We start from the raw sequence: 19,183 nt of genomic DNA, 5'->3' as shown, positions 1-19,183 counted from the left end.
CGGCGTTTTCAAATTTATCCACTTTGGCCGGAGTTTTTAGAAATAATCGTTTCTGTGATAAAAACGGGGTTTTCGTGTAAATGAGAGGCCAAACCGCAGGGAAATATCTGCGTTTTCCCTTCGTGTAAACGGGGCCTCAGTGTTTCCCCTACCATTATCTTAGGGGGGCGGCACGCCCCCCCCCAACTGCACCCCCCCGCCCCCCTTGAACGTCAAGTTCATTTTATTTTCGATATAGCGCCAGATCACAATAGAAGTCATTTAAGGTTATCTTTCCTATAGAACAGGTCTATACATTGTTCTTTTATTAAACAAACTAAATAGCCTTATGTTATTTATCTTATTTACACGAAGGCATGTCATTTCTGTCTCTACATGGTCGCGCGTTTACAGTGTCTCCTCCGCGAAAACACGGACTGGATCGCGGACTCTATTCATAAAAACGGAATTTACTATAGCGCGGAATGCCACGGAATTTGTCGATTTTTGGATAATTAAATCAAAAGTTGATCTGTCACTTAATTCAAATCGCGATATGGACTAGTGTCTGTGAAAACTGAAATGCAAAAAGACCGTTTCAATATGAATCCTGCATGTTCCGTTTGCCTCTGTATGTATGAATGGTGGAGACGCGTTTTTTTATTACTACACGCATACTGAAGCACACGTGACGCTCCCGCTAATTTTTGACATTTGCATCTAACATGAACAGATAAACTCAATCTCCAAAGCTGCTGTGAGTGTCACTTAACCGTTTCATTTGAGAAAACTAGCATCATATCATACTGTACTTCACGGCAACCTGTCAAAATAAAAGTACAGTTTAACATGTAACAGAACTATATAAGTCTTATATTACTTTTGTACAGTATAATGTAGGTGTTTATATATTCCTATTTAAATAATTTACATAAAACAATATATATGATAAAAAATAAATATTACAACAAGATTAACCACTTAATTGTAGAAAAAAATACTACAATTATTATTTAAACGTTTTAAACTGAATATAATTTTTCCTCCATGTGTTGATTTTAACAGTAAACTTGTTTGTTTGCCAAAAATTAAAAGGGTTTATTTTTCATTTGATTAAAAATAAATAAATGTTTATGCTTTCATTTGATTATCAGAAAAAATAAAACACATAAGAATTTCTAAAAAAAAAAAAAAAAAAAGCAAAAGATTGTAGAGCGCTATTATAATGTACTATATATAATATATTATATACTAAAATAGAGAGTTTTGGACTTATTTTTTCACTGAAATAAATGTTTTCGTTATTACACAAAGTAGGCTAAAGTACCGGGAGAAAAAAAAAAGTTGGCTACAAAAAGCTGGAAACCTAGGGGAAACACTGTATTTCTTTTTCAAATATCATAATTTCTTAATTTAGTACTGCCCTTCAGAAGCTACAGAAGATACATACATGTTTCCCAGAAGACAAATTAAGTTAAACCCTGATTTTCAATTCCAAAAGTTTTCACCCCCAGCTACTAATGCATTGTGTTTTCTTCTGAAGCACCAGTGAGCATTTGAACCTTCTGTAATAGTTGCATATGAGTCCCTCAGTTGTCCTCAGTGTGAAAAGATGGACCTCAAAATCATACAGTCATTGTTGGAAAGGGTTCAAATACACAAAAATGCTGAGAAAACCAAAGAATTTGTAGGACCTGAAGGATTTTTCTGAAGAACAGTGGGCAGTTTAACTGTTTAGGACAAACAAGAGACTTAGGAACAACTATCACTAAACAAAAAACACAGCTGTCATTCAGGTAACAACAAAGTATTAAGATTCAAGTGTATGTAAACTTTTGAACAGGGTTATTTTTATAAATTCAACTATTATTTTCTCTTGTGGACGATTTGTAAACATCTTTTATGTAAAATATCTTATTCAGGTCAAAAATAACATGCATTTTGTATGATCCCTCTTATTTTGGTAAAATAATTAACATTTTGCAGATTATGCAAGGTGTATGTAAACTTTTGACCTCAACTGTATACCTGTACTACCTTCAAAAATTAATTAGATGAATAGCACATTAGTCAGGACATGTCGCAATCATAGGGTTTGGATGTGCCTATTGGCTTCCTGCCTCCTTTGTGAAAGCAGAATTTTTCAGAAATTTTTTCTTTCAGGAATAGTGTTGTCAAAAATACAGGTACTTTGGCACTAAATCTATGCTTAAAGGGATAGTGCAAAATTCAGTCATTAATTACTCATCCTCATGTTGTTTCGAACCCATAAGACTGACAACTGACACATTAAATGCCTAGAAAGGTAGTAGGGCTGTGCAATATCGACAAAATAATCATATTGCGATTTTTTGAACGAATATTGCGATTGCGATTTTATTTGCGATTTTTTTTTTTTTTTTGCTTTTTCAAACAAGCTACATACATACATTCTAAATGTATTCAGTGCACAAGAAGTGCATAACAAAACATTTCACCATGAAATAACATAGTATTACGTTTAATAAACAAAACTGTAGTAAAATTGTCTTTAAAACAGACAACATAAAATAAATAAGTCATTTTACTTTTTTCCCGGTACTTTAGCCTACTTTGTGCAATAACGAATACATTCATTTCAGTGGAAAAATAAGTCCAAAACTCTCTATTTTAACATTTTGAGGGTTCTAAAATCTTTTGCTTTTTTTTTTTTTTTCTTATGTGTTTTAATTTTTCTGATAATGAAAAAGCATAAACATTTATTTATTTTTAATCAAATGAAAAATAAACCCTTTTAATTTTTGTCAAACAAACAGAAATTTACTGTTAAAATCAATGCGTGGAGGAAAAATTATATTCAGTTTAAAACGTTTAAATAATAATTAAGTGGTTAATTTTGTTGTAATTTTTTTATCATATATATTGTTTATGTAAATTATTTAAATAGGAATATATAAACACCTACATTATACTGTACAAAAGTAATACAGGACTAATATTGTTCTGTTACATGTTAAACCGTACTTTTATTTTGACAGGTTGCAGTGAAGTCTCTATGTGTATATGATGCTAGTTTTCTCAAATGAAACGGTAAAAGTGAAACTCACAGCAGCGATTTGGCGATTGAGTTTATCTGTTCATGTGAGATGCAAACGCCAAAAATTAGCGGGAGCGTCACGTGTGCTTCAGTCTGCATGTAGTAAAGAAATAAAACGCGTCTCCGCCATTCATACATACAGAGGCAAACGGAACATGCAGGATTCATATTAAAACGGTCTTTTTGCATTTCAGTTTTCACAGACACTAGTCCATATCGCGATTTGAATTAAGTGACAGACCAACTTTTGATTTATTAATCCAAAATTCGACGAATTACGTGGCATTCCGCGCTATAGTAGATTAGGTTTTTATGAATGGAGTCCGCGATCCAGTCCGTGTTTTCTTGGAGGAGACATTGTAAACGCGACCATGAAGAGACAGAAATGACATGCCTTCGTGTAAATAAGATAAATAACATAAGGCAATTTAGTATGTTTAATAAAAGAACTATGTATAGACCTGTTCTATAGGAAAGATAACCTTAAATGACTTCTATTGTGATGTGGCGCTATATCGAAAATAAAATGAACTTGACGTTCAAGGGGGGCGGGGGTGCTGTTGGGGGGATAGATAAAATCGCAGCCTTGTGCGGTTTAGAAATCGCATGTGCTTAAATCGCGATTTTTTTGCGATTGCGATTAATTGCACAGCCCTAAAAGGTAGTAAGACATTGTTAAAATAGTCCATGTGGCAGTGGTTCAACCGTAATGTTATGAAGCTACAAGAATACTTTTTGTGCGCAAAGAATACAAAAATAACGGCTTTATTCAACAATTTCTTCCCTTCCGTGTCAGTCTTCAACGCTCATTCGTGATAGTACCACAATGCATATCGATATTAAGTATTTCACTTTCACCAACTACCAGCAACTCAAATAAGGCAAAAAATCTGGGCAAATGTCATGTAGTGTATTCCAGCCTTTAGTGTGGAATCTCTTAAACACATCCCAAAGCATAAATGTCTGACTGAGTTGTCTGTCTCTTTACAGGTGCACTTGACAGTGTGACCTAGCTCTGGAACAACACCGCTTTCAGCAGTGCCCCTGTGCATGTGTCGCTGTGGTTGAGTTTTTGATTCTCTTGGAGGAGGACGAGCAGAAATTCCTTGTTCCTGTGTGGCTGAATACTACAGAGTAACTGTGACAGCTTTGGCTGGGGCGCACGTGGCGCCACTATGAACGTCACCTCGCTCTTCTCCTTCACCAGCCCGGTGGTCAGGAGACTACTGGGCTGGAAGCAAGGCGACGAAGAAGAGAAGTGGGCAGAGAAGGCGGTGGATGCTCTGGTCAAGAAGCTGAAGAAGAAGAAGGGTGCTATGGAGGAGCTGGAGAAGGCACTCAGCTGTCCCGGTCAGCCAAGCAACTGTGTCACTATCCCACGATCGCTGGACGGAAGGCTTCAAGTGTCTCACCGGAAAGGTCTGCCTCACGTCATCTACTGCCGCGTATGGCGTTGGCCTGACCTGCAATCACACCATGAGCTCAAGGCCCTGGAGTGTTGTGAGTTCCCCTTTGGATCTAAGCAGAAAGATGTGTGCATCAATCCCTACCACTACAAGAGGGTGGACAGTCCTGGTGAGTGACTTAATATATTTGAGCGCTACATAATAGAATCTGATTCATTTATTTGGACTAGTGGTTGGATGTTCATTCAAATTCAATCAGTGTCCTAAAGGGATATTTCACCCAAAAATGAAAATTCTGTCATTAATTACTCACCTTCATGTTGTTCCAAACCCGTAAGACCTTCATCTTCGGAACACAAATTGAGAATTTTTTGATGAAATACAAGAGCTTTCTGACCTTGCAAAGACAGCAACACAACTACCATGATCAAGGCCCAAAAATATACTAAGGACATCATTAAAATAGTTCATGTGACATCAGTGGTTCATCATTAAACGTGGTAGTTACAGTTAGATTAATATAGATAAAAAGAAAATCAATATATATATATATATATATATATATATATATATTAGTGGTGGGCCGTTATCGGCGTTAACGTGCTGCGTTAACGTGAAACTCTTATCGCGCGATAAAAAAAATATCGCCGTTAATCTATTCTCAAATTTGGGTTGGGAGCTGGGTCTAAACTACGCAAGCTATGATGACTTTCACCTTGATAGTTTAACGCGGATGTATACCGAAGACTGTAGAATATGGTCGCGCGTTTAAGTCTCCTCCGCCTAAACACAGACGGGATCACGTCGTCCTCCATTCATAAAAACCGAATCTACTATAGCGCGAAATGCCACGTAAATTCGTCGTTTTTTTGGATTCATAAATCAAATGTTGGTCAGTCACTTAATTTAAATCGCGATATGGACTAGTGTATGTGAAAACTGAAATGCAAAAAGACCGTTTTAATATGAATCCGATATGTTCCGTTTGCCTAGCTGTATGTATGCATTGCGGAGACGAGCTTTTACTACACGCATACTGAAACACACGTGACGCTCCCGGTAATTTTTGACATTTTCATCTCACATGAACAGATAAACTCAATCTCCCAAACTGCTGTGAGTGTCACTTTTACCGTTTCATTTGAGAAAACTAGCATCATATCATACTGTATGACACAGAAACTTCACGGCAACCTGTCAAAATAAAAGTACGGTGTAACATGTAATGGGCTGGGTAGGTGTTGACGTTAAAAAAAACACAATCTAATAGGGAGAAAAAATAATTTCAGTGTTAGTTAGTTAGTAAACACAAGTACATCTAATTGAACATAATTTATTTTCATCAACAAATTATCACAGAACAGCTTTATGAGCTTTATGATCCATTCTCAAAGACTTTAAGTCATTATTTGGGTAGCACACATATTCTGAATGCCTTCAGCAGAATTCAAATTAGCCATTTTAATCTAGATTAATCTAGATTAATTCCAAGATTTAATCTAGATTAATCTAGATTAAAAAAATTAATCTATGCCCACCCCTAATATATATATATATATATATATAGTTATCGTTCTTCATATGAAACTCCCTTTATTATCCTTTATTAACATTTGTATTTCCACAAAATCTTTTAAGCATCATAAGCTGTTTTTACAACAGCACATCTGTAATATCAATTGGTGTCTTCCATTTTGTCAAAGCCATTTTATGAAAATGTGGATTTGTTCTAAGAAGAATTGTATTCGTTCAGTAGGTCCAACTGATGAATTGCTCTTTCACAATCATCACTCAAATGATGTTGGCTTCTGCTCATAAGCAGTCATGTGCTTCAAAAGGGCAAGACTCCAGTGAACAAAAATTATGATGCTTGGAAAGAAACAAGAATGATTTGTTCAAAAACACATATTTATTCACAATCTTGGGTTCCCACTGTCAGGGAAAACTTGGAAATATCAAACATTTTTGAAATGTCATGGTCTGGAAATGTCATGGAAATTACTAAAATGTTGAAGTCATTTAAATATATAATTAATCTGCTATAATTTGTTCCTTGTGATTTAAATTTCTATTAAATGTTTGTAAAAAGAATTCAGAAATTATAACCAACTGGAAAAGTCATGAATATTCATTGGCTAAAAGGTGTTTACTCCTGTAAATATGACTAAACTGGAATTTGTTTTTGAGTCAGTTTTTACAGCAAGGAGATTGTGTCCATTTGATATGTGACCCTGGACCACAAAACCAGTCAAGTAGCACGGGTATATTTGTAGCAATAGCCATTGAAATCATTAAGATATTAAGTAAAGATCATGTTCCATGAAGATATTTAGTACATTTCCTACTGTAAATATATCAAAACTTAATTTTTGATTAGTAGTATGCATCGCTAAGAACTTTATTTGGACAACTTTAAAGGTGGTTTTCTCAATATTCAGATTTTTTTTGCACCCTCAGGTTCCAGATTTTCAAATAGTTGTATCTCAGCCTTGTCCTAGCAAACCATATATCAATGGAAAACTTATTTATTCAGCTTACAGAAGATGTATAAATCTCAGTTTCAAAAATGGACCAATATGACCGGTTTTGTGGTCCAGGGTCACATAGTATGATATCTTATATGAAAATGGTGTGCAGTTTTTATTTATTTCACTTCCTGTTAGTAATATTTACCTTCAGAAGAACAAGTGAGCAAAATCCCATATGGATTATATTGCCCATATGTACCTTTTTCCATGCTTGTTCCTGAGTTTTCCTTTCCCATGGTTCCTGCAGATGGTCTCTTTCTTTTTCTGTCATTCCTCTTCCATATCTCTCTCCGGCCTCTGCCAGGTGCTTTTCTCGTTTATTTGATCCTGATATCGCTTGAGAGAAAACTGTGGAGTCTAAAAACCTTCAGTGCTGTATGTGTTTGTGTGTGTGTCTTAATGGGAAACAAGAACATTTTCTTTACCTCTGCTTATGGTGAAAGAATGGACTTCAAACGCACAGCCTCCTTTTTGTTGGCTAAGCAGAAGATGAGGGTCAGCTGACAACACAGAAACAGCTGTCCACAGTATGTGTGTGTGTGTGTGTGTGTGCACATTATGAGAGCAGGAGCAGGAAATTCCAGGCGGGGGCAGAATGAGGGCTTTGTTCAGGGTCTGTGTGTGTGTGTGGAGGCTGAAACATGTGGCTGTATAGAGGAAGAGTTTTACAGGAACTCCTGTCACCCACACAGACAATAGCAGGAAAGACTGGTTGCCCGCCTTGCACACGCTTCTGTAGTGCAGGCCTGTGGATGTCTGGACACCTGTCTTTCCCCTCCTTTCCAGAACGGCAACACGCTGTCCACATCTATTGTTTAACAAAACTCATTGCTGTATCGCTAAAATACATGTTCCCGATCTCATTGCAAACAACTTGACAGTCTAAAACTATTAGCTTATATAAATAAAAAGTAATGTGGGCAACATAGGCGGAAACAGCAGTTACCACATTTTATTGCTTTACTATTTTTAGAGAGTACAGGCGTGTGTGACAACTGTGGATATGACTCATGGATGAGATGTTTTACTAAAATACAGAAAATAATGGACAACAAAACAATACAAAAGAATATCATAATTAATTCAGAATCAGAATAAACATGAATAATCTGTTATCATTTACTCACCCTCATGTTGTCTTTATGCATTTTTTTTTCTTTTGTAAATCATACATGATATTTTGAAAAATATCTCAGTGTTTTCTGTCCATACAGTGACGGTTGTTTTGGACCCTACTGACTTTTATTGTATGGACAGTTGAAACATTCTTCAAAATATCTTTTTTGTTTTGTTCCACACAAGAAGGAAAGTCATGTTTGTAAAAAAAAATGAGGGTGAGTAAATGATGACAGAATAGTCATATTTGGATAAACGGTCATTTTTTAAAATATATTTTCGGTTCTAATTGTGGTTAAAAGTAGGGCTGGGCGATTTGGCCTAAAATCAAAATCTCGATTAATTGAACATTTTAACCCGATTACGATTAATGAACGATTATTTTATTCATTAATAAAATTATATTTAATTATATTTCAAAAATATTTATTTTTTTGCCCTCGTAGTTCACTGACAAGTTTTGTACAGTAAATATGCTCACATATTACAAGTGAGAGATTTTTGAATTAAGGGTGCACACACTATCTACTATCTGTGATTATTTATTGAACATCAGTGTTGAACAACTGAAATTAAAGCACACATTGCTTAAAACGAAAAGTTACATTTTTCTTAAATTAGTGAAAATAAATAACTAGCACTTTTGGAAACAAAATAAATTATTTATAAAATAATAATAAATATTAAAAGTAGAAAATAAGCAGTATCTCTTCTAAATAAAATTACTCTTGTATATCCTGTAAATACTTTTTACTGTATAAATACTGCTTAAGCTCTCCATCGACATGTCGGAGGAATAACATAAAGGAGCGGGGTCACCTGACTCCACACACGGTAGTGTTTTTAAAGGGAAAGTAATTGAAATAATTGACCTGGAAAAATTTGATCGATTATAGGTTCTGAATGTCGATTTCGATTACTTTTCGATTAAGCGTCCAGCCCTAGTTAAAAGGTAATACTTTCTTTTTTTTTTTTAGAAAATGACCAGTCGTTTCGCTAGATAAGACTCTTATTCCTTGGCGGGAATTGCATTTGAACCAGCACTGAAACTGCAAAGGTTTTTAAGGAAAACATTTCAGGATTATTATAGTCCATATAGTGGACTTCAATGGGGATCAGCGGGTTGAAGGTCTAAATTGAAGTTTCAATGCATCTTCAAATGGTTCTAAAAATAAAAATGTATGTACTTTTTAACCACAAATGCTCGTCTTGCACTGACTCTGCGTCCACGACTTCACACATTACATATTTACGCTGGAAAGGTCGCTCGTAATGTAGGACGGAAGAACCGCCCAGAGTTTACAAAGCAAACATACAAAGAAAGTCAAAATCTCTTTACAAAAATGGTAAAAACAACAATGTCGGACTATTTTGAAGTTGGAGGAGAAAATGAGAAGGACTTTTTCGTCCTATCCTATAGAGGTGTGACAGACACTTATCCCATGAGACAAGACTTTAAAAAAAAAAAACTTCAATGATGAAGCAGCAGCATGATCAGCATCAGCATGAATGCAGATTTGAATGTCTTTAATACCTGTTTCACATCGTAAGCGTCAGTGGAGTGTGAACAGCGCGATATGAAACAGTTGTAATAGCCACCACTGAATTGTTGTCATTCAGGAATAAGATTGCGTGGGTGTTTGAATAGAGATCGCAATCTTTTAAAGATTGATCGCGCAGCTGTATTTTAACACTGCAAGATGTTCTTGCGAGACCAGTCAGATCTCCTGAGACACATCGGATCTTGCGAGATCTTGTGCCACGAGATCTCGTCACATCCCTACTATCCTACCTTTTTGATGTACTCAGACAAAGAACTAACCATGTGTGACCTTTCCAATGTGATTACGTAATGTGTGAAGTTGTAGACGTGCATCACAGAGCTAGTACAAGACAAGCATTTGTGTTTAAAAAGTAGATACTTTTTTTTTTCTTTAAAAAATGTTACCAGTCGTTTCGCTAGATAAGACTCTTATTCCTTGGCTGGGATCGTGTAGAGCCATTTGAACCTGCATTGAAACTGCAATTTGGACCTTCAACCCATTGGCTCCCATTGAAGTCCACTATATGGAGAAAAATCCTGGAATGTTTTTCTAAAAAACCTTAATTTCTTTTCAACTGAAGAAGGAAAGACATGAACATCTTGGATCAGGAAATTTTAATTCAGGAGTGAACTAATACTTTAACAGTGATTAAAGTGTACTGTAGCTAGTCAGATTTTCTCTGATTTGGTGGTCACAGTGTGTGTATGGCCATACATGAATTCATATTTCATTCATATGTCAAAGTCTTATGGATTCTTGTGTCACCTACTTCATTTTAAATGCTTATGTTTGGCATATTTCTCCCCTCTTCCTACAGTGCTGCCACCTGTGCTGGTGCCACGAAACAGCGAGTTCAACGCTAAACTCTCTATGCTGCCACGCTTCCGTAACCCACTCCACCAAACAGAACCCCCAATGCCTCAGAATGCCACCTTCCCTGATTCCTTTCAACAACAGCCAGCGAACGCCCTTCCTTTCACACCGAACTCCCCGACCAACAGCTACCCCAGCTCGCCCAACAGCGGCACAGGCAGTACAGCCACCTTCCCCCATTCACCATCCAGCTCGGACCCAGGCAGCCCTTTTCAGATGCCAGGTGAACTGCACTTATGTTAATAATTCTGTTGCTTTCAGCATGGCTATAAATGTCACACAATACAATATTCAAACTCACATTAGACACTTTTAACATTGAATAAAGCACATAACAGTACCTGATATTATAATTTAGTTAGGACAAAAACTCATGGAAAAGATACCTTTTTTTGCATGTGTTACGTCGTGAGTAGTTAGGATACAGTGTAGCAATCAAAATGAGTACGATTTTTAGTATTTTTTTAAAGAAGTGTCTTATTCACACACCAAAGCTGCATTTGTTTAATCAAAATATAACAAAAATTATATCGTTAAATATGTTCAGAGTTTTTACAATTACAACAATTTTATTATGTCTTTATAATTCAAAATGTCATTTATTCCTGTGATGCAAAGCTAAATTTTACTGCAGTCTTTAGTGTCACATGGTCGTTCAGAAATCAGTCTAATATGCAGATTTTAGTGTAAAGTATATTGTGCTAAGTATACTACAAATACATTTAAATATTTAAGTGTTTAATAAAAATATCCTGCAATTCTACTTTTGGTATACTAACCTGGTATACTTAAATTGTTAAAACTAATGTTGTACAGCACTTTAATTATGCAGAAGTAGTGCTGAGGTCCAACTAATGATATATTTTAGTATATTTAATTGTGCTTAAACTTATACATCTTTCGAATCTGTAAAGAATCTAAGTTTATTTGTGTGCACTCACAATAATGACCGAACGTTGCACTTTTGTAAAATAATGAAAGCAAGCAGGATATGCTTTGTGTTGTCTCGGTCTCTGTGAACTTGAGTGCGAAACTTCAAAACTCTGAAATGTCTACTTTTAAATGAACCAATTCAAATAGAAAACAAATGTCAGACTATGTAATCCGTATGAAACACGCATACAGGCGCATCCACTACTGCGGAGATGTTGAGTCAGCGTCGCCGACTTCATCTCTTTAGCTGAAAACAAAGCACTAGGTTATCAATAAATTATTACAACGTTAATGCAGTCTCTATTTCTTCACACATTCATAATTATTATATCTGTCGGTGCGCTGTGACAAGGTTCTTTGTGTGTGCTTGAGTGCTTATCAGGCTTTATTGGCAGTTAAAAGCTCATTATTCTGATTTATATTGTTTATTATAAAACATGCGATTAATAATGGACCAATGAATGACTACTAGTCAACCAGAAAAATCTTTAGTCGAGGGCAGCTGTAATATTTATATTGTATGTATTGAGAGCTATTTGAATTCTGTGGGATAATATTTATCCTTTATTTATATCTTTTGTCTGTTTTTTTATTGTTGCTTCAAAAGAAACCCCTCCACCTGCTTATATGCCCCCAGAGGAGCCAATGACACAGGACTGTCCCCAGCCAATGGACACTAACCTGCTAGGTCAGAACCTGCCACTGGAGCTCAACAACCAACCAGGTACACTCCATTTAAATTATAAAAACCACAGCAAAATGAGACATCACACTAAGCTTCAGCCACTCTGGCAAAGATATTGCCCGTTACTTACAGTATGACTTGGGCTGCTTAGCTATCAGCAGCTGCCTGCCCACACTGCAGGTGCAGGAAGTTCAAACACAAACATACTCTCACACACACAAAGTCGCAGACAGTCTGACTTTTTGTTCTTTAAATCTGGTTAATCCTGCAGGAAAGTATGTCACGTGATTATGAGCAAAATTGCATATGCTAAGTTACAGTTATACAGTATCAGAAAATAATGTTGTTCTTTAAATAACTGTAAACAGTAACTTTAATCATTAGTTCATTTTCTGTATTTTATTTCACATCCTGCTCACTGTTATCCTCCACAAAATGTTCAGATTGAAGGCAAAGAAAACAAATTAAAGGGATCGTTCAGCAAAAAATGAGAATTCTGTCATTAATTACTCATGAAGCCCTTTGATCATCTTTGGAATACAAATTAAGACAATTTTGATGAAATTCAAAGCATTCTGACCCTCCATAGACAGTAACGCAACTGACACATTCAAGGCCCAGAAAGGTAGCAAGGACATCGATAAAACAGCGACTTTATTCAACAGTTTTTTCACTTGCTCAGTTTTCAGGAGAGTATCACGACCGAATGGTGCTCTCGTGAATGTGCATCGAAGACTGACATGTAAGAGAAGAAATTGTTGAATAAAGTCATTATTTTAGCTTTCTTTGCGCACAAAAAGTATACTTGTAGCTTCATAACATTACAGTTGAACCACTGATGTCACATGGACAATTATAACAATTTCCTTACTACTTTTCTGGGTGTTGAACATGGTAGTTGTGTTGCTATATATAGAGGGTCAGAAAGCTCTCGGATTTCATCAAAAATATCTTAATTAGTGTCCCAAAGATGAACAAAGGTCTTATGGGGTTGGAACAACATAAGGGTGATTAATTAATGACAGAATTTTCATTTTCTGGTAAACAATCCCTTTAACACAGTGTTTAAAACACAAATTGGTGTTCATGAGGCATGAAAACAGCCTTGCACTTCAGAATCCCCGATTCCAGGTAATGTCCTTATGCAACACATTAAATGTACATTTTGTATGTAGTGACACACGGGAGGTGAGGGTGTGCGCAGAGAGAAGGCGAGCTGTTGAAATATTTGTGGAAGTTGTGGTACCATCACAGTTTTGGGATGCACACTCAAGCTGCATCCTGTGGAGTGCTCGCTTCTATTGTGATAGGCTACTGGGAAAATTGTAGACAAAACACACCTGTGGCCCAGTGTCACAGACCAGAGGAAGCTGGGTAGAAATATGCCATAGATAAACACATTACCCTCTCTTTGGGATTTGCACAGTTGGCACAGATGAGCTGTGGATATCAGAAAGAGGACATTTTAATGACTGGTGTTTTATGGGACCCACACATTTGCTTGCACTGTGGTGGGATTTGATACGGACACTTGTATTATGCTGATTTGGATGTATTTTGTTGGCCCTTGAATAGTGCAGGGTAATAACCACCAATCACTGCAGCCTATTGCTAAAGTGTTACCATTAATAGCCTAGCAACAGTGACCTCATAGAAATACCCTAGTAAAATCGATATGCCCTCTGCTGTAAGAGATGAGATGCAAGTCTAAATCTGTTAATCATATTGCTTAATCACATTCAAAGACATTGGGGGTTGTGTCAATACGGTCAAAAGCAAATAAAAATAATAATATAAAACATGTTAACCTGTGAACTTGTCTTAAAAGGTCATAAATTTTATAAATATTAATATTAAAAATACACACTGCTGTTAAACAGTTGGGGGTCAGTAAGTTTTTTTTTTAAATAATAATACTTTTATTCAGCAAGGATGGATTAAATTGTTTAAATGTAATAGTAAAGGTTTATAATGTTACAAAATATTTCTATTTTAAATAAATGCTGTTCTTTTAAACTTTTTTTTTTCTAAAACAGCCTTGGTGATCTTGGTTAGTTCACTCAAAAATGAAAATTACCCCATGATTTGCTCACTCTTAAGCTGTCCTTGGTGTATATGACTTTCTTCTTTCAGACGAATACAATTGGAGTTATATTTAAAAAAGTCTTGACTCTTACAAACTTTATAATAGCAGTGAATGGGTGTTAAGATAAAGTAGCCCAATAAAAGTCCAAAAGTGGATCAATCCATTATAAAAAGTACTCTACATTGCTCCAGGGTTTAATAAAGGCCTTCTGAAGCAGATCAATGCAATTTTGTAAAAAAATCCATATTTAAAACTTTATAAACCGTAATCTCTTCTGCTAACTGTCGTACGCATGTAGCGCAAGCTCTGGAGAGAAGTGATGAAAGCGGAAGTGCAGTAAAGAGAGCAAAACAACACACCGGTCACAAATTAGAAGTACAAAATGAGGATTTGTAAAGAAAAATGTCACACGATTTTGATATAAGCCAAGAGGAGACTGGTTTTCCTTTGTTAAACGAAGGAAACTTTCCTTATTTTGCTCCTGTAAACAAAACAAGACTAATATATTCTCACCAGAGCTTACGCTACACCTACGTCCTATTTCATCCGCTGGAACGCATATGGATAAGTTTCTTACACAAACGCATCGATTCACTTCAGGAGGCCTTTATTAACCTCCCAGAGCGATTTGGAGTACTTTTTATGATGGATGGATGTACTTTATTGGACTTAATAATGTCAACACCCATTCACTGCCATTATAAAGCTTGAAAGACACTTTTTAAAGGACATTTTTTAATATAACTCCGATTGTATCCATCTGAAAGAAGTCATAAACACCTAGGCTGAGGCTTAAGGGTGAGTAAATCAGAGGTAATTTTGATTTTTGGGTGAACTATCCCTTTAAGAGTTACTTTGTTTTAATGTAGTAAGTGTATGCGCGCTTGTGTTAAGTGAGTTCCTAATCATCTGTGCAGATGTTCAGCCTGTGGCGTATGCGGAACCCAAACACTGGTGCTCCATTGTGTACTATGAGCTGAATAATCGTGTGGGAGAGGCTTTCCAGGCCTCCTCAACCAGCGTACTGGTGGACGGCTTTACCGACCCCTCCAACAACCGTAACCGTTTCTGCCTTGGTCTGCTGTCGAATGTCAACCGCAACTCGACCATCGAGAACACTCGACGCCACATCGGAAAAGGTTTGACTTGTCACTCAAATGATCTCTGTGTAAAACAAATGTTGTTTGTTGAATTGCACTAGATATGTAATTAAGTTGATGTGATAGTAACTGCTTGTCTCAGAAATACTGTTATTAGCTAAATATTCATAATGCAAACTCACAATCACCTTTTCATATATTTTGCAGGAGTCCACTTGTACTATGTGGGAGGAGAGGTATACGCTGAATGTTTGAGCGACAGCAGCATCTTTGTCCAGAGCCGCAACTGCAACTATCACCATGGTTTCCACCCCACCACCGTATGCAAGATCCCCAGTCGCTGCAGCCTGAAGATCTTCAACAACCAGGAGTTTGCTGAGCTCTTGGCACAGTCCGTCAATCACGGCTTTGAAGCCGTCTATGAACTCACCAAGATGTGCACCATCCGCATGAGCTTTGTAAAGGTAAGGTAGACTATATAAGCAAATAATTCAAGGGTACGGTCAGCCAAAAATGGCAGTTCTATTACCATTTACTCCTCATGTGGTTCCAAACCTGTATGACTTTTCTTCTAATGGGAAAGACAAAAGAAGATATTTTGAAGAATGTTACTGTCAAACACCAGCCAAAAGTTTGGCAAAATGATTTTTTTAATGTTTTTGAAATAAGCCTTTTATCCTCACCAAGGCTGCATTTATTTGATTAAAAATCCAGTAAAATAGTAATATTGATAAATATTACAATTTTAGAGAACTTTTCATTCAGCAGCATTACTTACACTACCGTTCAAAAGTTTGGGTTTAGTAACTTTTTATTTTTTATGTTTCTTTTTTTTTTTTTTTAGAAATTAATACTTTTATTCACCGCGGATGTATTAAGTTAATAATTAAAAGTTTATTAAAAGTTAATAATAAATCATTTACATTGTTATAAAATATTTATATTTTGAATAAACACTGTACTTTTTAAACTTATTCATGAAAATCCTGAAAAAAAAATCACAGGTTCCAAAACATATTTGGCAGCACAACTGTTGATATTATCCAACATTGATCATTCTAATAATAAATCAGCATATTAGAATGATTTCTAAAGGATCGTGTGACACTGAAGACTGGAGTAACAGCTGATAAAAATTCAGCTTTTCATCAGAGGAATAAATTTTATTTTAAAGTATGTTAAAATAAAAAGCATTATTTTATATTGTAAAAACATTTTGCAATATTACTGCTTTTCTGTATTTTTAATCAAATAAATGCAGCCTTAATGAGCATAAGAGACTTCTTTAAAGACTATTACAAGTCTTACTGACCCCAAACTTTTGAACGGTAGTGTATTACAGTATTCAGTGTCACATGATCCTTCAGAAATCATTCTAAAATTTTGATTTATTACCAGTGCTAAAAACAGTTGTGTTGCTTAATATTTTTTTGGAACCTGTGATACTTTTTTCAGCATTCTCTGATGAATAAAAAGCTAAAAAGAACAGCATTTATTCAAAATAGAAATCTTTTCTAACAATATACACTACCTTTCAAAAGTTTGGGGTTTTTTGAAAGAAATTAATACTTTTATTCAGCAAGGATGTGATAAATTGATTAAAAAAAGTGATAGCAAAGACTTATATTGTTAGAAGGGATTTATCCTAAGGAAAGAATCCTAAAAAAAAGTATCAGGTTCACAAAAAATATTTGGCAGTACAACTGTTGCCAACACTGATAATTCTATTAATAAATCAGCATACTAGAATGATTTCTTAAAGGGATAGTTTACCCAAAAATGAAAATTTTAAGTTTATCCGCTTACCCCCACAGCGTCCAAGATGTAGGTGACTTTGTTTCTTCAGTAGAACACAAACGAAGATTTTTAACTCAAATCGTTGCAGTCTGTCAGTCATGTAATGGCAGTCAATGGGCACCAAATCATTGAGAGTAAAAAAAACATACACAGACAAAACCAAATGAAACCCTGCGGCTCGTGATGATACATTGAGGTCTTAAGACATAAAACGATCGGTATGTGCAAGAAACTGAACAGTATTTATATCATTATTTACCTCTGATCCACCGCACCGTTCAATTGTCCTGAGCGCGTTCACAACAGCCGGCGCGTGTTTGACTGTGTTTGTACTTCTGTTTCAGGGTTGGGGTGCAGAGTATCATCGACAGGATGTGACAAGCACCCCATGCTGGATTGAGATTCATCTTCACGGACCCCTGCAGTGGCTGGATAAAGTCCTCACCCAGATGGGCTCTCCTCACAACCCCATTTCCTCCGTGTCCTAGACAAAGCTGACCAAAAGGCAACTGCAGATGTAACCCTGTCCGTCTGGGTTCCCACGCAGAAGCCGATTGGTCGAAGGGATGGCTGGGAGGCGGGAGGAGGGTGGGGTTTGTATTCTACTTGAAGGCAGTTTGTTTGGGGGCATCAATTTTGGCTGAAGAGTCCTCAGTTCTCAGCCCGTGAGAATCTGGAAGATACTTGACAACTTCGTGTGACCAAGCATGTTAAATGATGAGGCCATCATACTTGTGGCAAGTATCCTCCTTTGGTCTTTGTTTGTGAGAGAAGTTGGGTTTTTAAGCCAATTGTTTGTCTTTCTTTTTCTTTTTCTTTTTGTTCTCTTTTTTGCAGTTTACAAATCAGTATTCCATTGGCGAAAAAAAGATCTGCATCGTAGCTTAGAGACTAGTACAGTGTTGTACAGAGTAGCGTATAGCGCGGAAATGTCTGGTAGACAGAAACGTGCAGAAATATAATGCTTTAAACGAACTGAACGGCATGTAGCTGTGAGAAGGATAACGAGGTTATTGATGCAAAATTTCTCACAGCTGGCGAGAAGAAAAAATGTAGCAAAAGTGGACAAAAATGTCTATTGTAGAATGAAAAATACATATATTTGAACACAAAACTTTTGAATGGGATAAACGTATGGGAGTTAGGGCATGTTAGTAGTGGGTAGGGATGCATGAGCAAACTCATGCGTATGTTGCGCTACTTTTATTGCAGTTGTCTTCGACTGATTCAAAAAATGGTGTGTAAATGTACTTATTAGTAGAGAAAGTGCTGTGCAGTCTGTTTTTTTGCAAGTGTGGTTTGATCCCCGGGATTGTAAGTCTTTGATATCTATGAAAGCAGAGGCAGGCTTTGTTTACTTTGTCCGTATATTGTGCATCGCACCACTGTGCTGCACGGAAGAACGTCCTCCTTTCTCTGTTTGTTTTTTTTTTTCTTCTGAAATGCCATGAATAATCTGTTTTCATAAAACACCTTTAAAAAAGCAAGAGAAAAAATGTATATGATGCCTATGCGTTTTTGGCATTTTAAATATTGACCTTTTTTTTGACTAAGTTCTAAATGGCACTAGTAATATTGTTTTGTAAAAAAAATAGTTAATTTTTGATTAACTTGCTCTCAGTTTTTTATTCATAGTGAAATCCCATCCACTGTTAAAATGTAAACATTTTTGTATTTTTTGAAGAAAATATATAATGTTGTTCCTTCATATCTGCACTTTCATAAGCGGCTTCTTGTCTCTGTCCCTTTTTTTGTGCTGTTCTTGCTTACTTGTACTATCAGAAAGCAGTTTTATTCCATGAATATCAAGTCTCTACTGGAAGATTCAATAAAATTGTTTCATTACCACTGTCTTTTTGTCTCTTTATGTTTAGAAAGTTTTAAGGCAAACAAACACTTTTACAAACGTTACCTGCAAATAATGTTACGGTACCAGTCAAACGTTTTTGAACAGTAAGATTTTTAATGTTTTTTGAAAATTGTGAAATAGTTTTCTATTTTGAAAATGTAATGGTTCCTGTGATTTCAAAGGTTTCAGAAATCACTCTAATATTCTGCTT

The 19,183-nt window shown here is 36.0% G+C and overlaps 1 protein-coding gene across 1 annotated transcript in view; it reads left to right on the top strand.

Moving 5' to 3' along the window:
* smad1 (SMAD family member 1) overlaps window positions 1-18,968 on the top strand; it is a 28,102-nt gene extending 9,134 nt beyond the window's left edge. Inside the window, exons 2-7 of the mRNA XM_073826521.1 lie at window positions 4,046-4,630; window positions 10,467-10,745; window positions 12,063-12,179; window positions 15,144-15,365; window positions 15,534-15,790; window positions 17,468-18,968. Coding sequence (XP_073682622.1) covers window positions 4,231-4,630; window positions 10,467-10,745; window positions 12,063-12,179; window positions 15,144-15,365; window positions 15,534-15,790; window positions 17,468-17,611 — 1,419 coding nt within the window. The 5' untranslated portion in view covers window positions 4,046-4,230 and the 3' untranslated portion in view covers window positions 17,612-18,968. The remainder of the gene's footprint in view (window positions 1-4,045; window positions 4,631-10,466; window positions 10,746-12,062; window positions 12,180-15,143; window positions 15,366-15,533; window positions 15,791-17,467) is intronic.
* The last annotated feature ends 215 nt before the right edge of the window (window positions 18,969-19,183 follow it).

This window comes from Garra rufa, chromosome 21 (genome assembly GCF_049309525.1).
Source record: "Garra rufa chromosome 21, GarRuf1.0, whole genome shotgun sequence".
Lineage (NCBI taxonomy): Eukaryota > Metazoa > Chordata > Actinopteri > Cypriniformes > Cyprinidae > Garra > Garra rufa.
The sequence above is the reverse complement of the archived record's forward strand: the minus strand, read 5'-3'. Positions and strand labels throughout refer to the sequence as shown.